Source organism: Falco cherrug, chromosome Z, assembly GCF_023634085.1.
Source record: "Falco cherrug isolate bFalChe1 chromosome Z, bFalChe1.pri, whole genome shotgun sequence".
NCBI lineage: Eukaryota > Metazoa > Chordata > Aves > Falconiformes > Falconidae > Falco > Falco cherrug.
In genome coordinates this window covers 58,158,650-58,175,274 of record NC_073720.1, presented here as the reverse complement: position 1 = coordinate 58,175,274, position 16,625 = coordinate 58,158,650, and the positions used below count along the sequence as shown (strand labels likewise).

General features: G+C 44.7%; 2 protein-coding genes across 7 annotated transcripts in view; one reads left to right on the top strand and one right to left on the bottom strand.

Annotated features, from left to right (window-relative positions):
- The window catches only part of PAM (peptidylglycine alpha-amidating monooxygenase), a 152,574-nt gene extending 140,546 nt beyond the window's left edge, over window positions 1-12,028 (bottom strand). For 3 of the 6 annotated variants that reach the window (XM_055698922.1, XM_055698924.1, XM_055698923.1), the window contains exon 1: window positions 11,889-12,028. The gene's annotated coding sequence lies outside the window, so the exon portion shown is untranslated. The remainder of the gene's footprint in view (window positions 1-11,888) is intronic. The other 3 variants (XM_055698925.1, XM_055698927.1, XM_055698926.1) reach the window with 1 other exon arrangement.
- LOC129734660 (translation initiation factor IF-2-like) lies at window positions 10,992-15,344 on the top strand. Its single transcript, XM_055698308.1, has 2 exons — window positions 10,992-11,227; window positions 11,862-15,344. The coding sequence occupies exons 1-2, from the start codon at window positions 10,992-10,994 to the stop codon at window positions 13,009-13,011; spliced, it is 1,386 nt and encodes a 461-aa protein (XP_055554283.1). The 3' UTR covers window positions 13,012-15,344.
- Window positions 15,345-16,625: the final 1,281 nt, after the last annotated feature.

Below are 16,625 nucleotides of genomic sequence, written 5' to 3'. Positions count from 1 at the left end.
TGAGGGGACCGCTGGTCCCATTGATCAAGAAGTGGGAAAAGCGTCAAGTAATGTAGGCATTGCAAAAGGCAATGCAAAATCACGGTCGGGAAACTAATCCCAAGAAAATTAGAGAGCTGCCACAGAAGTAAAATTTGGCAGAAAAACTTGGCAGGGACTTCACAAAGCGATGCCTGAATCGGCTAAACAAATCATACTTTATATGGTAGAAATGCAGAGCAAAGTAGAAACACAGAAGATTATTGGTCTTTATGGGTTTCAAAGACAATTTATACTATATCTGGCCCAGATACCGAGTTCATTGTATAATACAGTAAGAAGGGGGTGGGGCGGCAAAAAAAGATACCTGTTCTTTCCAGAAGAAAAGATAAGAGCCATTTCTGAACAAGCAAAAAAAGTAGTTTCCCATGCAGCAGTTTTAGGCTAAAACTACTAATAAGCCTTTCAAGCATAAAGCCCTAGTATTGGATGAGGACATGGCTTACTGAAGTCTCTGGCAGCATGGGGACAGGTGACACATACTGCCAGGCTTTTTGTCTCAGAGGTTGCCCCCATCTGTGCAAAACTACAACTTTGGGCTGCTTGTTCAGCGCCAGCTGGAACAGAAACAATCACCCAAGAGACAAAGGTTACTGACAGCAGGGCTCCCTATTTTACAGTGGATACTGTAAAATTACTCCAGTCAGTAAAGCGGGAAGACACAACAGACTAGCATTGTGAAATGGAAGTGATCCATTTCTACACTTAACTTTGTTTGGGCTGGGAGAGGTAAGTGCCTTACAGGAGAAAACGACACAAATTAGCATGGACAATGATGGTGTGCCTCTACCACATGGACTGCCTCTGTCTTGGGCACAGAAGGCCCCACCAGAGAAGCAATTAACCCAAGAGCAGAATATATGGCTCACCAATGGATCAGCAAGATACAAGAAAGACAATGCAGTGGAAAGCAGCAGCCTTTGAAATGGCCGGGCAAACCTTCCTAATCCATCAAGGGAAGGGGGCAGCAGCCAGCAGGTTGAACTGATGGGTGCAACTATGGCGCTGGAAGAACCACCAGGTTCAGAAACATTTATACTGACTCAGGCAGTACGTAAAGGTCTCAAACTGTGGGCTAGTAAATGACAACCAGATGACTGGATGATACACGGTAAACTTCCTTGGTGGCAGAATTTCGTTAAGACTAGAGAGCAATGCAAAACCATTGCTCTCTGGGTAAGACATGTAGATGCCTACACTTCACATCATGGTGAGCCAGAGTAGAAACACAGTGCTGTTGCTGATCAGGCATCTAAGGTACATACTTCTGCAATATCCCCCCAGTGAGGAAGCACTAGCTGAGCAGGCTCATAAAAAGTCAGGTCATTAAGGGATAGCTGTTACCTACAAATGGGGACAAAACATAGGCTTTCCTTGCACCAGAGAGGCCATTCAAAATGCCTTTCAAGAATAGCAGGTGGGCATATTAATAGAAGCAAGAAAACCACCACAACAGCCTTATGGAAAGACAGAGCACATGCTAAAGGACATTACATTGGGCCATGTCCAAAAGGCCAGGCTTTGTAATCAAGTGGTGATGGCTGATACATGTACAATCACCTGGCTGTACTGCCTTCTTCCCAGGCCAACCAGAAGGCCACTATGAAAGGCCTTCACTTTTTAAGCCAATGGTCAGGTATTCCTACTTGTATTAAATCATAATGGTTGTCATTTCCAGAACCAATGGTCCAGCAGTGGGGTGGTGAAAACGAGGTAGCATGGTCTATCACAGGGGTCCTCACACTTTTTAACCAGGGGCCGGCGCGGATGCAGTGGCAGGCAGCCATCTGCTGCTGCTTGGTTTCCCCCCCCAAGCCCCGGTGGTGGGAGCAGGGGGCTCTGTAAATACCAGGGGCCGGATTGAGGACGCTGGGGGGCCGTATCCAGCCCGCGGGCCGTAGTCTGAGGACCCCTGGTCTATCAGATATCCCGTCAACCTTGTGAAGCCAGTTTAGTAAAGCATACTAACGCCTTACCAAAAAAAACCCAATAACTGACTCCTTCCACCCACCCACCCACACTCTGGCGGAATTAGCCAAGAGTGTTAGCACAAGCATTAATAAATCCAAGTAACAGGGCAGGAGTCCCAGGCTACAACACTTACAAACTATCATTAGGCCATCACCATGCAGCAATGCACATCAGGTTCCTGTCCGAAACTGAAGAGGGCTGTATCTTGGCACTAGATAGACAATCCTGCTTATAGTGATCCCTGCCAAGACACCAGCCCGGGTGCTGGGGGCTACATTCTCAATGTCAGAACACTCAACCTATACTCCTTTAATATGATCTGCAACATACATCTCATAAAAAAGTTGTACATCCCTTGTGTTTTGCAGAAAGCAGATACAGATATGCCTCCCAGGAAGTTTCAGCACTGCACTAGCCTGCAGCACTACCTGTTGGCACCCTGCGGGTTACAGGGATGATGCAAGTCCCACCTGCCCAGTGTATTTCTGGGCACAATGGACACTCTGCTGGGAATCAAAAGGCCCATTTTATGAAATGTCTGTGCTGGTCAACATCCAAGGATGCCAAGAAAGGGAGCCTTGGAAATGTGTGTGTTTGTGAAAACCCCACGCCTTGATGATCCTTGCAGATCACTTTATTAACTAATGCTATGTACTGCTACCTCTTACAGAGAGAAATACAGATTATTCTCACCAGTAAGAGCAACTATCTTTCTTTCATACAAACTACTATGTTAAAACATCTTTGGCGTGATAGAGTTATTAAGGTCCATTCCACAAAAGAAAGACCATAATAATTCACTGTCACTACCATCACAGCTTGTGACACATGGAAAATATGGTAGATAATTGTCCTTCCCAAGTAAATTATAAAGGCAATTTCTTATGGGAATTAAAAGGTATTTTCAAACAAATCACTCCGTCTTATTAACTAAGAATTTAAGCCTACTCTAGATTTTGAGATCACATCCTGAAGAAACACATTTTCAGGCCTGCAATGCTACTGTCAGCAAAAACAGCCTCAAGCCATTGCTAGAGTTGGACCCTTACCATGTATCAACAGGTTGACTCAGAACCCCCAGAGGAGCTTTTCTCTTCTCTTCTCTGTGAATCTCCAGAACACTCATTTAACACAAGTTTGGAGAACTGTTACTTTAACTAAACAGACTTAGTGATCCAAGTATGTGTATTTTACAGTCTCTTGTAACATCCTTACAGAGAAACTGGTGAAATACGGTCTAGAAAAACAATCAGGTGGACTGGCTGAACTGTAGCAAGCAGTGGCACAAAGTCCATGTGGAGGCCAGTCACTAGTAGTGTATCCCAGGAGTAAATGCTGGCTCCAATCCTGTTCAACATTTCCATTAATGATCTGGGTGGTGGGGTAAAGTCCACCCTCGGCAAGTTTGCAGATAACTCCAAGTGGGGAGGAGTGGCCAATACAGCAGAGGGTCATGCAGCCATTCAGAAGGGCCTGGACAGGCTGGAGAAAGGGGCCAACATGAACCTCATGAAATTCAAGCAAGGAAAACGTGAAGTTCTGCATATGGCAGGGGCAAGCCCATGCACTAGTACAGGCTGGAGGGTGACCAGCTGGCAAGCGGTTTTGCAGTAAAGGCCATGCAAGACAAGGTGAATAGGAGCCAGCAATACGCACTCATGGAAAAGGCAGCCAGGGGCATCCTGGGCAGCTCGATTAACAGCATCGCCAGCAGGTTGAGACAGGCGATCCCTCAGCCTTCAGTCAGCAATGGTGAGGCCACACCTGAAGTGCTGTGTCCAGTTGTGGACAACCCAACACAAAAGAGACATAGACATACTGACACAAGTCCAGAAAAGGGCCACAAAGATGACTGTGGGATTAGAGCATCTGCCGTGTGAGGAGAGGTGGGACTGTTCATAGCCTGAAGAGAAAGAGGCTTGCTGGGGAGGGGCTGAAACTTTATCATTACATATAAATACCAGATTTATCAGCATGGGGTGAAAGCAAAAAAAGAGTGCCAGACTTTTCTCAGTGGTGCCCACTGACACGACGAGGCAATGGCCATAAACTGAATCGCAAGAAATTCTGTCTGAACAAAAGAAAACACCTGCTTACTACAAGGGTGGTCAAACATGGGGAAAAGCTGCCCAGAAAAGCTGTGGAGCCTCCATTCATGACTCAAAACCTGGCTGAACACAGTCCTGGGCAACCTGATCTAGCTGACCCTGCCTAACTGGGGGTGGGTGGGGTTGTGTGTTACACTGTGTGATCGCCAAAGGCTCCTTCCCACCTCAACCATCCTGTGATTCTGTATTAATCTCACAGGAAGAAAGACAAGAGAGACAGTCAAAGAAAAAAAAATATTAAAAAAGGGTTAGCAAGGGCATTTTCGCTGTCAAAAAGAAACAAAACTAGAAATCACTTTCACATGTAATAAATAAAATAAATAAAAGTTGTTATATACAAATAGCTTTTACAGGAACGGCTATGTATCACAGAAAGTTCTTCTGAAAGAACTACATTAATTTAACATACTTAAACTAATAATTTTGTGATCAAAATGCATTAACACTGTTTCAATACAAACACCAGTAAACAAGCAGAAAGCAAAAGCTGTTTTAAGTCAGGATAAAAAAGATACATCAAAATCCACCAGAAATCCTTAATCTCTTCTATAATGAGATCTGTATTCTTAGTACCATGCAATCCAGCTCCTTAACTTGAGTACAGGGTACAACATGCTTGTGAAAGGAATTACAACCAACCGAATGTAGTCAGTCTGAATATAAATAATCCATGGAAAACTAAAGAATATAGATAGAAGACTACAAAGGAGCACTGCTAACTTAAAATGAATGGTAGTTTTCATAATTTTTTTTCTCCTCTTTAAATGGACTGCTGTAAGCATGCATGGCTAACTTCATCAGTTTTCAAGTTCCTTTTCTTCGCTGCTGAAAATACCCACCTTAAAGGCCCACAAATGAGGTTCAAGGAGAAAAGAACTCCATTAAAAGAAGATGACTTGTAAAGCAAAATAAACACTGGCATTCCAGAATCAAAAATAGTCCCAAAGCAATAAGCACTGTTGTTGTGGACAAAACACTGGATTATAACCAACCTCAGTACCTGAACAGATGTAAAAGTGTGGTTTCACAAAGAGTTGACTTAACTGGCAAGGGGTACAGGGAGGAATCATAGATGACACACACAGTTATCTGCTTCTAAAAAAAAAAGGCTATAGCTTCCTAGAAAGATGTGGATGAAGAAGGTAAGTATAACTGTGTATCACTGATGCTGGATTATGAACGCACATTAATGAACCTCACAGAACAAAGCACCCAGCTATATTCAATAATTACTGATGTAATCTTTAAAATGCCTGTTAACAAAGACATGAGGAGTAACACATTTGCTGCAACACAGGCTATAGAGATGACCCAGTTCAGTCCATCTTTCCTGTCTCCTCTCTTCTCCTTCTCTACCCCGCTTCACATTACCCTAATCTTCAATCTTCCAATTTTTCACCTCAATTGTTTTGGTCAATAGTTCATATAAGCTCTCCTCCTATTCCAGCCTTCCAGTTCCTCACCTGATGCACATCCTTGTTAGCCCATCCCCAGACTTCACAGGATTTCTCTTTCTCCTGGCTGTACATCCCCACTGGGTCACGGGCCCAACAGTATCTACAGATGCTACTTTTCTCTCCACACGGGCTTGCTTCAACAGACTTACCTTCCTCTCAACTCCTCCTCTTCTCCTCAGTCCACCTACTTCTCCTCAAGCTCTCTTCTAATACCAGCTTCTTGATTCTCTATTCTCTTCACAGCAAAGCAACACCTCAACCCTGACATTGAAGACTTCACCACCAATACTTAAGTTGTCAATATTATAAGATACAGACCTCAGAAACTTGTGGGAAGCATCAGACAGCCTTTTTAAGTATACAAGGCTGACCATCATCCTGCAGTTTAGAAATGCACCTTGAAGCTACTTCTGTTTAACATCTATGTACCTGTAGATGAATTAGTTTCACTAAAAGTGCTCTTAATAAAACAGAATCAGAGAGGTGGCGAAATGGAACAGATTCTGACATAAAGAACAGAGACAGAGGGAAATGAAAAATGGAGTGTCAGAAGAAATGAAATATGAACTTATTCACATTATCTTGGCAGATTATACCATCTCTCTGATGAAATACAAGATCCTTCCCCCAGATAAAAGAAAATGCAGTAGAGCTGGTCTGAGGGACAGGGGGGAATTCAGAATATTTTCATCCATACCACAACATGGAAAATTAGTAAACACGAAGAAACTGGATTAGAAGATGTAATAATAAAATAAAATAAATAGATTAAAAATCAGTATGACTAGTTAAACAAAGACAACTGAAACTAGCATCAGAACAAGCGTGAAGTGATAGCGTTTCATTAACTAGAAGTGTTTCTAAACTATAGCCTTAGTATTTGCATAAAGGAAACTGGCACAAAATATAGGAGAGAACATAGAGGACCTGCTGAAGCAGGGCTGAGGAGGTACTACTCATTCACAGGGAGATCAGAGTACCATAAAAAAATAAATGGTTAATTTTGAGAATGAAAACAACAAAAGTATCTTTTTTTTAACATCTGCTTTTATGTCAAACACTTCAGGACTGTCTACTCTTACCCACCAGTTTATCAGCTGGAAAGAACAGGTGTACCAGGTGATTAATGATCACAGCTACTATGATGTTCTCACAAGTAATGAACAGCAACAATAAAAAGCAACTTTAAGGGGTATTTTCTAATTTAAACTTCTCTCCATTGCAGATCTGCTTATACTAGAGTTACTGTCTTAATCAAGTGCAGTCCCAGTCAATACACACAAGAAAGATGTATTCAAATTGTAGGCAGTAGGAAAAAGGGATACTGGAATCACAGAATTACAGAATACCTTCAAGTTGGAAGGGACCTATAAGAATCACTAAGTCCAACTCCCTGCTCCTCATAGGACTACCTAAAACTAAGACCATACAACTAAGAGAGTCACCCAGATGCTCCTTGAACTCTGACAGGCTTGGTGCCATATCCAGTTCCCTGGGGAGCCTGTTCCAGGGACCAACCACCCATTCAGTGAAGAACCTTTTCCTAATGTCCAGTCTGAGCTTCCCCCAACACAGCTTCATTCTATTTCTCTGTGTCCTGTTGCTGGTCACTGGAAAGAGATCAGCACCTCCTCCTCCACTGCCCCTCCTGAAGAAGCTGTAGACTGCAATGAGGTCACCCTGTAGCCTTCTCTTCTCTAAGCTAAGCCCAACAAGCTCTTAATTTTCCCAGTATGTAATGAAACAAAGCCAGCCTGGATTGTTCAGCCTAGCAACGTAAAGTCTAAAAGTAAACATGATTGCTCGCTATAAATAAACCCAAGTATATATCAACCACAGGAAAAGAACTAAGAATTAAGCTACTGAATGATACTAAATGAGAACAAATGAGTATATGAAGGCTGTGTATAATTTAGGCTGGAAATTAGAAGGACATTTTTGAAACAAGCCAGAGAGGGTATGCTGTGGATCACCAATTTTAAGATGAATAATTGTTTTGTCACATGGATTGAAAGACATTATTTATAAGCCTGCAACAGAAAGCAAACATACAGCCAACAAAGTTCAACGTGAACATTTCTTCATAATCCCCTTTTGTTCCCAAGTATGAAAGACTAATAATCCCTTTTTGTTCCTCAGTATGAAAGACCTGAGGCATACACTACCACAGAAGACTGAAAAGGAGTAGGCTACCTGCAACATCCAATGGGAGTGTTAGAAGCAAGCTTTTTTTTTTTTTAGAAGTTATTTAAGCCTCAATTAAACCCACACACTAGGGACCATGACAGAGAAAGAGATGATTAAAAAAAAAATTATAAACTTTTGAGATACCCTTCCTCTGTAGAGATTTATAGACTAAATATTGTATTAGTACACCAGGACAACGAATGTACAACAGCACAGATTAAAACAGCAGAGCAGGAGTGGGAACAATGGCACACCTGCTGCAAATAAAGAGATCAAGTGGAATCAAGTGGAATCATGAAACATGAAAGAAAGAATACTGGTAACAGAAAGGAACTGGCAGGCACTGGTGGTGTGTGAGACTGTATCACATACATGGAACCACAAATATGCTGTAAGACTCAACATGACTCTTGGCACTCTTTGCCAAAAGGGAACATAAACACAGCAAAGATCATGCAACATCATTAATACTCAAGAATAACCCAAAAGACATGATGAGGACTTGATAGCCAGCATCCCTTGCTCTACTTGTAACTGCACGTAAACCTGGCCAGACTGATGAGATACACATCTGTCCTGGTCTTCATCAACGTAGGACTGCAAAAGCATGGATATGAAGGATGAACAAAATCTGTGAGATAACAAGTTACTGAAACTTGTTTTGTCCAAAATAAAAGTAGTTTTTCCTTTTATCCAGTGATCCATTGTGAGCTGCTGCACTTTAAACTCTTTCAGTTCATCTGTTTACACATCCTGTTTGGCTGTTGCAGAACCACAGTATCTTAAAACAGACCATTTGCCAAGTGACATCTGTTGCATAAAATGTAGCTAGTTCATCACCGCAGCGGTAACAGCCTAGGTTATTGTTTACGGTCTTTCAGTTTCAGCAAAAGACTTTTTTTTTTCCTTTGTGTAAAATTACGGATTCCTCTAATTTCAGTGGTTTCAATAAAAATAATACAACACATTGATGGGTAGAAGAAAGCAAGAAAACCTGTTACTTACAAAGTACGGTAAGCGTTCACAGTGCATGGAGTGCTGCTACAGCAGAACTCTTCCAACTCACGACTGCAAAGTGTCTTCCTTAGAGGTCGGGTAGCTTGTTTCTATTAACTAAATCAGAAAAGCTTGCTTGCTTTCTTTTGGCATTTCTTCATATATAATCTGCGTGTATCCTTTCAAAAGCTACTTTTACATTTCATTTACATTCTCACATAGAGATGAATAAAATTCCCTATGCAACCTGTTTCTCAAATATAATAATAAAAGCAAAAATTGAAATGCACATCCGAGGAGCAGTAAGTTTCAAAAGCCAGCCCTAACCATGAATTTTGTTTTCCCCTGCTTGCCCCCACCCTTTGGTATGTTAAGATTATGCTAGTACTGACAAAGAAAAGTAGTGTAGATATAAACGGGAAGCAAAATTCATGGCTTGTGCTGGCTTTTGAAACTTACTGTTCTTTGGCAGGGAGGTAGTAAAGCTACCATGCAGTATCCTTCAAATATTGCATGTCTCAATGTTTCCACCTCCTTCCAAACTACAGTTTTATCTAGTCAGAAAATATTTAGTTGTGCCTTGGGAAAAAAACCCACCCTGTATTCAAGTTCTGCAGCATGAACAACTAGAACTTCAACTAGGCTTACTAGTCAGAGAACGTCCAACAAAAGATAATTTTTCTAGCTTGTTTGGCTTGATTTGTGATACTTTTCAAATCTTTGTTTGCACTAATAGCTGTAATTTTGGATAGTACTATTACATGTATAAGCACCCCAGGAGATTTATTCATCTCAAACATCATCAGTAATGGTGAAATCCAGCTGTGTTAAATGGAAAGTTATAAAGTGACTTTTAAATATACTTTTCATTTCATTGTTCGTGATGTCGTTCTTGAGTAAGCAACACTGATACTTCTGTAAAATGAGGATGGCAGAACAAATCCCAAGCTCTTGGCTGCCTTTGAGCCATGACTACACGTAAAACGGAGTAAGTTTGTCTTCAACATGTATGCATTTTGCACCACAGTTCCTTAGGATTTGTATGTAAGGAATAAAGAAGAAAACTCCTCTCAAAGCAAGTATTTTGTGGTATCAGCTACATGGAGGGAAGTAACTTCCAGAAGAGCAAATTCAATTATATCTTTTTTTATTTGACACCCAGCAGCCTGAAGGTTATCTCACTTGACATGGAAGCAGGAATTGAAATGGTGGGTTTGTATTTTGGATTAGATCTCCGAGATAATTTTGAGCCTGCTTGCATACACGCCTGTGCAGACCTCTACCTCCATTTGTTAAAGGAAGGGTTGTGCGTTCTGTATCTGCTTCTGGCTAACTTGTTAGCTCTTACTTCCTACACTTCTTATTTTCACCTGCACCAGTGATGGCATCACTATAAAAAAGATACCAGCTGAGGACATAAGGATTAAATTCAACCTCCTTTCCATTTTTTCTATCAGCACTAGCTGGCAAACATGCATCACTCTTCCCATAAGGTTATTTTTAAAAACTATCTCCTGGTTTCAGATCTACAGTACAAGACAGACTCCTGATTTCAGACCTACAGTACAAGACAGAAACATAAGAGTCTAACACATAAATCATCTAAAAAAAATTAAGTTTGGTTAAGATTTTGGGATTAAACTGTAATTTTCTGAAAGCTAGAATTATTACTGATGCTTTTAATGCTGGAACCTGTAAAGACAGAGAAGGAGCACCTCAAATCAAAAAGGAAACGAAAGGCCTTATTCATATCAAGGGGCATATCACAAAGAGACTCTGAATATTAAAATGCCTGTCTTTTTCTGTGCCAAACATTTAGTCTTTAATAAGTAACTTAAAAATTCTAATTAATGACAGTGATTCTTCTTTTTTATTGGAACCTGTTAAGAACACGCATCTGCAAGCCTACAGTAGGGAATTAGAAAACAGTCTATGGTAAAACATACCAACTTGCCAATGCCACACCTCCCTGCTGGTGGTCCACAACAAAGTCTGAAAACTGACAGTCGGTTTACAGTCCCAGAAGGGCCTGGGATCCACTCGTTCGTACACCACTTCTCACAGCACAGCCTGTGGCAAGCAGGCTGGCAAGTGAACAGTTATCAGATACTCAAAAGACGAGTAAATCGAAACTGTGAGATACTGACACACAACACTTGCACCTTTCAAAACTATGCATAAGCAGCGGAGGCTTACAAAGAAAAAAAAAAAAAAAAGCCACTCCCAGGGACTAATGGAAACCACACCACCGCAGCTCCAACCAGCTGGACGTCGAGACTTAAAACGCCAACACCTGACTGCCTTCCACGGCGGGACACCTACAGGTGAGGAAATGACGGCGCCAACAGAACCGCGCCGAAGTCCGAGGGAGCTCCGGCTCTCCCGCGTTCAGCCATCTTCCCCATCACCGCGGCAGGCGGCCGGGATGCCACCCCGGCGCACCGCTCCCGAGCTGCGCTGTCCCTTTAAGCCGCAGCCCATGACCAGCGGGAGGAACCGGCCCCCGGGCGGCCGCCCCGCTCCCCCCGCCCGGCGCTGCAAGGGCCGGCGGCGCCCAGCGCCGCAGGAAACTTTGGCGGGAGGGGAGCGCGCCGCGCGCCGGCCGCCCCCTCCGGTGGGCTCCCCCCGCCCGCCTCACAGGCGGCACGGCGCCCCGGCGGGGGGCGGGGGGGGCGCCCGGAGACCTCGACGCGCCCACCCTGTCAGGCAGCAGCGGAGCCCCGCCGCCCCCGAGCCCGCAGCGGGCAGGACCGTGCTCCCCCCGCCGCAGGCCCGCAGCCCGCCGCGGGAGAGCCGCACCCGGCAGCGCGACAGCCGCGGGCCCCGGCGGGTTCCAGCGGCCCCCGGGCCGCCCCCCCCGCGCCGCGGCCAGGTGCCCTCCCTCAGGCGCCCGCGGGGAGGCGCCCTCCCGCGAGCAGGGCGGGCCGCCCGGAGCAGCGCGCTGCCGCCACACGTGTGCCCGGGAAGGGGCATCGCAGCCCGGGGAGGCGAGCAGCAGGGCGCCAGCCGGAGCGCAGGGCCCCTCCACCCGAGAAGAGACCGGCTCCGGGTACGGGGCTACGGCAAAGCACCACAACTCCAACTCCATCTCCCCCCGCCCCAGGGCTACCGCGGAGCGCGTGAAACTCACGGGAGAAAGGCGAGCCGCGCCGCGCCACCAGCTCCCGGCCGAGCCGCCTCCGCGCTGCCAGCACCGGCGGCACCGCCAGCACCGGGGGCTGCCAAGCGCCGTCGCCGCGACCCCCCTTCCTGCCGCCTCGCCTGCCCCGCCCCCACGGGACCGCCCGCCCCTGGCGCCCCGCCCCTCGGCCGCGGCCCCGCCCCACCCCGCCCGGCGCGGGGGACGCGGCGCCGCTCACGTCTGCCTGCGCATTTCTCCGGGGAAGCGGCGCGGGGGGCGCTGCGCGTCCCCTCAGCGGCTCCGTTCGGCGCGGGCGGGGGCGACGGGGCGCTCCCGTCCGACGGCGCGGCGGGGTGACGCCGGGAAGGGTCTTGGGGTCAGCCTGGCAGGGTCCTCGCTGTGCGAGCCCAGGGCGGAGGGAACGAACCGCACCGTCCCCTGGCGGTGCGGGAGGCTCGGCTGGCCGCCCGACTTGGCGGCGGCGCCGACCCCGCCTGGCCGCCGGTCTGGGCTCAGACGACCGGGGAAGAGTCGCGGCTCTTGCCGGAAAGCCACTGGTTTCCCTGCGGGTGGGTCGCAGGGGCGAGCGGGGATCCCTCTGCGGGCCGGGGCAGCCCGGGGCGTTCGGGGCTGGCCGCGCTCGCAGGGGCCGCGCCTGTGGGTCAGGGGCCCGTGGGCCCACCAGCCGTCGGTCCCGGAGCAGCGCCGTCCCGTCGCGCCGGGCCGAGGAGGCGGGGGCCGCGGGGCCGCAGGCCGTGTCAGGCGCGGCGGGGGGAGCGCTCAGCAAACGCCCACTGCCACACCGGAGGGGTTCAAAGGCGACCCGCAAGGCCCCGGGACGCGGGGCTTGTGCGCCGGGTGCCTTCGGCGGGCAGTAACGGAGCCCGGCGGGAGCAGCGGCAGGAACCGGGGCGAGCTCGGGCCTTTGCTTCGGGTGAGAAAGTTCGCCCCGTCTAGAGCCGAGGCGGTTTCGGCAGAGGAGCTGCGACAGCCCCCGGCTGACCCCCGGGAGTCACTGACTCAGGGCGACGGGGAGCCAGAAGGGCAGCCTCCGAGGGTGGGTGCCGGGAGCGGCACAGCCAGTTACTGTAACGAAAGGCAGACATGCTGGTTGTTGTTAGAAGCTTGTTGAACTCTACTGTACTTGAGAGAGATGATGATTTCCGTGGAATTCGTAACATAATAGCAAGCTGAAGCTTGGGCATGTCTGACACTGAGCTGTACCTTACAGCACATACCCACCGCGTGAGAGCATGGCTCGGCATCTCCGGCTGAACTGGTTGTGCAGGAGGCGTTCAGGACATCCATCTGCATAGGTCAGCTGGAAGAATTGGGACCCAGATCTGTACTGTATTTCAGGGGTGTTGTAATTAAGCATTCCTTTGTTAAATGGGGCTGTCTTGACGCTGCTCTAAAATACAAAAACATGTATGGTAAGACACGATTGTGCCACCTTCAGGTTGAAGTAATACCTTGTTTTACATGTAGATTTACAGACTTCTTTATGAAAACAAATTCGGGTAATTGGACCTTTGCTGGATGTTTCAGTGTTTCTGCAAAGACTAGATGTATTATCATGATGAAGGATTTTCCTTGTTCATATAAAATGCAAGATACACAGACTTAATGAATTAATTCTTTGGAAGCCAATTAACGTTTCCCAATTAAAACACATCAGTGGATTTTTGGTTTGGTTTTAGATGCCTGGTCCATTTTCCTCAGAAAGTGAAAACCTAGTTTTGGGGGGGTATAGTGCATAGCAAGCAATTAGTGATTAATGTGTCCCAAAGATGTTTTCGTTCTTTGATGACAGGAAATATTAGCTGTTGAACAGAAATGGTGACTTACCGGCTGCAGTTGATTTGCAGAGTCACGCCAGCATTTCTTTCTAGAGCTCTTTGTCCTACCAAGCACTCATGCAACTTTGTGCCAGGCTTCCCTTACATTATTGATCTGTCTCGTGAAACTGAACAGAGTAATTGCAAAGGCCTGGCCTAAGGATTTCAGACCTTACCCTGAGCAAAGCGATTCAGTGGTGCTTTTGTGAAAGGACAAGCTGATGTCCCTAGGCAGAAGCATCCCAAAGGACTGCCCTCACCTTTCATTCTAGCTGGGGTGGTGTGGCATACAGAAGCGTGCAACTTCACAGTTTCTTACTTGCTACATGCTAGCTAGGCTACATCTAGCTGCTTTTATGCAAATTCTTTAACTGGTGTAGGTTAATTTATAGTCTGAAAGCAATCTTTGTAAAGGAACCTATGGAAAAGAATTTGGAGAAGGAGCTCAAAATATTCCTCAGCATGTGAATGTTCCCTGAATTAGAAGGTCCTGTTCTATGAGAATAGGGGAGTCTTACAAAGACAGTCTTTTTTGTAAGTGTACAACATCTGGCTTACAGGTATTAATAAAACAAATCAAAGTATTAAAAAAAAAGAGAAAAGCATTGAGGAATTATTAACTCTTTGAAAAGTAATTGGGAAATACAGCAAACGGGGCCTACTAAGAGAATACTCTTTGAAGTGGTGTTTCTGATTTTTAGAAGTTTTTTCTTCAAAATTAAATAAAAGGTATTTTCATCATTCTCCAAGTACTTTGTATTGAAGTCATTAACCTGAGTAAAATCTTATTTTTCATTATCATAAACATAAGGCAATCTACTTTGGACTTCACATTTAATGGCTCTCTAAATAATTCTACTTTATTTTCCTCCATTTGCTCATACTGCTTTCATTACTTTCAGTGTTGTTTGAATGCTTTTTAACTTTAATTTCATTTATATTACCCACCTGCTCATCTCTGTGCCAAGTGATTTCATATTGCTTCACGAACGCAAATGAATACATTAAAATGTGGTGTTTAACTTTTGCCTCCTCCTCTTCTGAAATCTGAGGCTAGACTTACATTGTCCTTTTTTTCCAATATGAGATTTATTATCATAGGAAAATGAAATTACTTTTAAACTTTATTTTGTGACTTATGTTGTAGCCTCCTAGTGTGAAGTGCAGAAAAATAAACAACACAGTAGATCCTCCGAAGCACTAACTAGGCTTTCCTGTAAGACTGACTTCACTGAGCTGAAAAAGTATTTCTCATCTTGCGTGATTGGGTGTCTACTTTTGGTTTAATGACTTCCTGATTAAAGCAAAGATATTCTGAATGTTCTTTTTTAATGAAAGATCACTGTAATTTTGACATTTTTGTGGGAAATAAAACTGTGGCATTTTCTTTGCCTTGAAAATCCTTTCTTTGAATCTACAGATTTGTGCATTTGGTCCCAATTCAGCAAGGACTTTAAGCATTTGGAAATCGCGTACATGATAAAGCAACTAAATTTAGACCTTTGACATAAAAGTTGCATCAAAATATTTGTTTGATCTGTGGTTATGATCTCATGATAATGTACTTGGGTTTCCTTGTGTGCAGGAATAAACTTATTTTAATGTCCTGAGTTCTTGCATTGTGGCAAACATATCTTGAAGATTTTCACTATCTGTGCCTCAGCTATGCAGGCAATTATTACCTGCCATTTATAGATACATGAGAAAGTACGGTTTGAATGTGTCCAGAAAGCTTTTGAGTCATGCAGTCCGCTTGCTTATACTTCCGTAACACAGTAATATTGTTACTGGAAAACAGCTATAATAAATATTAAATCATAAAGTTCAGTAGCACGATGAAGTATTTTAGATAGATTGATTAATGCCAGGTTTTGAGCTCCTTGCTTTGAGCACCATTTACTCTCTTTTTGCCACAGATACTTACTTCCTTTTTTCTGTTAGTCAAAACAAAATATCGCTCGTCCTTCTATTGTCTAGCACAAGACTGCATCAGACACTGGAGAGCTGTATGGAGATTTTGCTTTGCAAATGGAGCAGCATGCTGGCAGCGTAAAGGATGAAAGTCTTTGAAGAGCTCTTTTGAGGATAGAAATCAGCCCATGATCCCCTTCAGGCTGGAATCTCGTATTTCCAAGATTTTTTTGTCAAATACTCACAAAGATGAATTCCAATTTGAAAGAGAGTGCCAGTTAGCTGGATATATATGATATAGATATGTAACATAGCTATAGTTGATGCACTTTTTATACCTCAGTATAATGCAAAAATACTAGAGAACTTCAACCTTTATGTTGAAGGCTTAATTTTATCCATATGAACAGAAATATGCCACAGAACCTGTTATTTCAGCTACCACACTTAAAATTTTAACTCCTGTGTGCAATAAATGATCCCTGCAGACTGCAGGTAAGGTAAGCTTTTTGGGGCACTGCTGCTTATATAATGCCTTTTCCATGAACAAAAGATGTTAATCTTGAGCTCTGCTACTTAAAGAATAAACCAATAAATCATATCAATGTTTTGAAGACTAATTATTCATAACACTGTATTACCTAGAGTGTTGCTATATTTTACATACCATTAAGAATGGTTTCTAATAAGATACAGTTTCAGAACAGAGAATATTTATTGTTGTACCTATATCTCATCTATTTGTGTGTTGTGATCCTACGTATACACTAGCTTTTAGATCGTTAAGAGAAGTCTGATATGGCTGAATACATGTACGAGTCATTACTGGTGCTCTGGTGCAAGTAATTCAGTCAGTTGTCATTAATCTGCATATGCCAACTTAAATAACCATCCTTGGAAAATTATCTGTGTTTCTCCGAGGGCCTTTTGTTTGTCTTTAAATAACACTACTCTTGCCCCTTTGCCTCTGGGATGTCTGTGTAGGTCTCACCAAAAG

What these genes read in the sequence shown, in the direction of transcription:
- LOC129734660 (XM_055698308.1), top strand. Translation starts at nt 10,992, where the DNA reads ATGGAAACCACACCACCGCAGCTCCAACCAGCTGGACGTCGAGACTTA. An exon ending in GAGCTGCGCTGTCCCTTTAA is followed by an intron (nt 11,228 to 11,861) that starts GCCGCAGCCCAT and finishes CCCCCGCCCCAG; the next exon opens with GGCTACCGCGGAGCGCGTGA.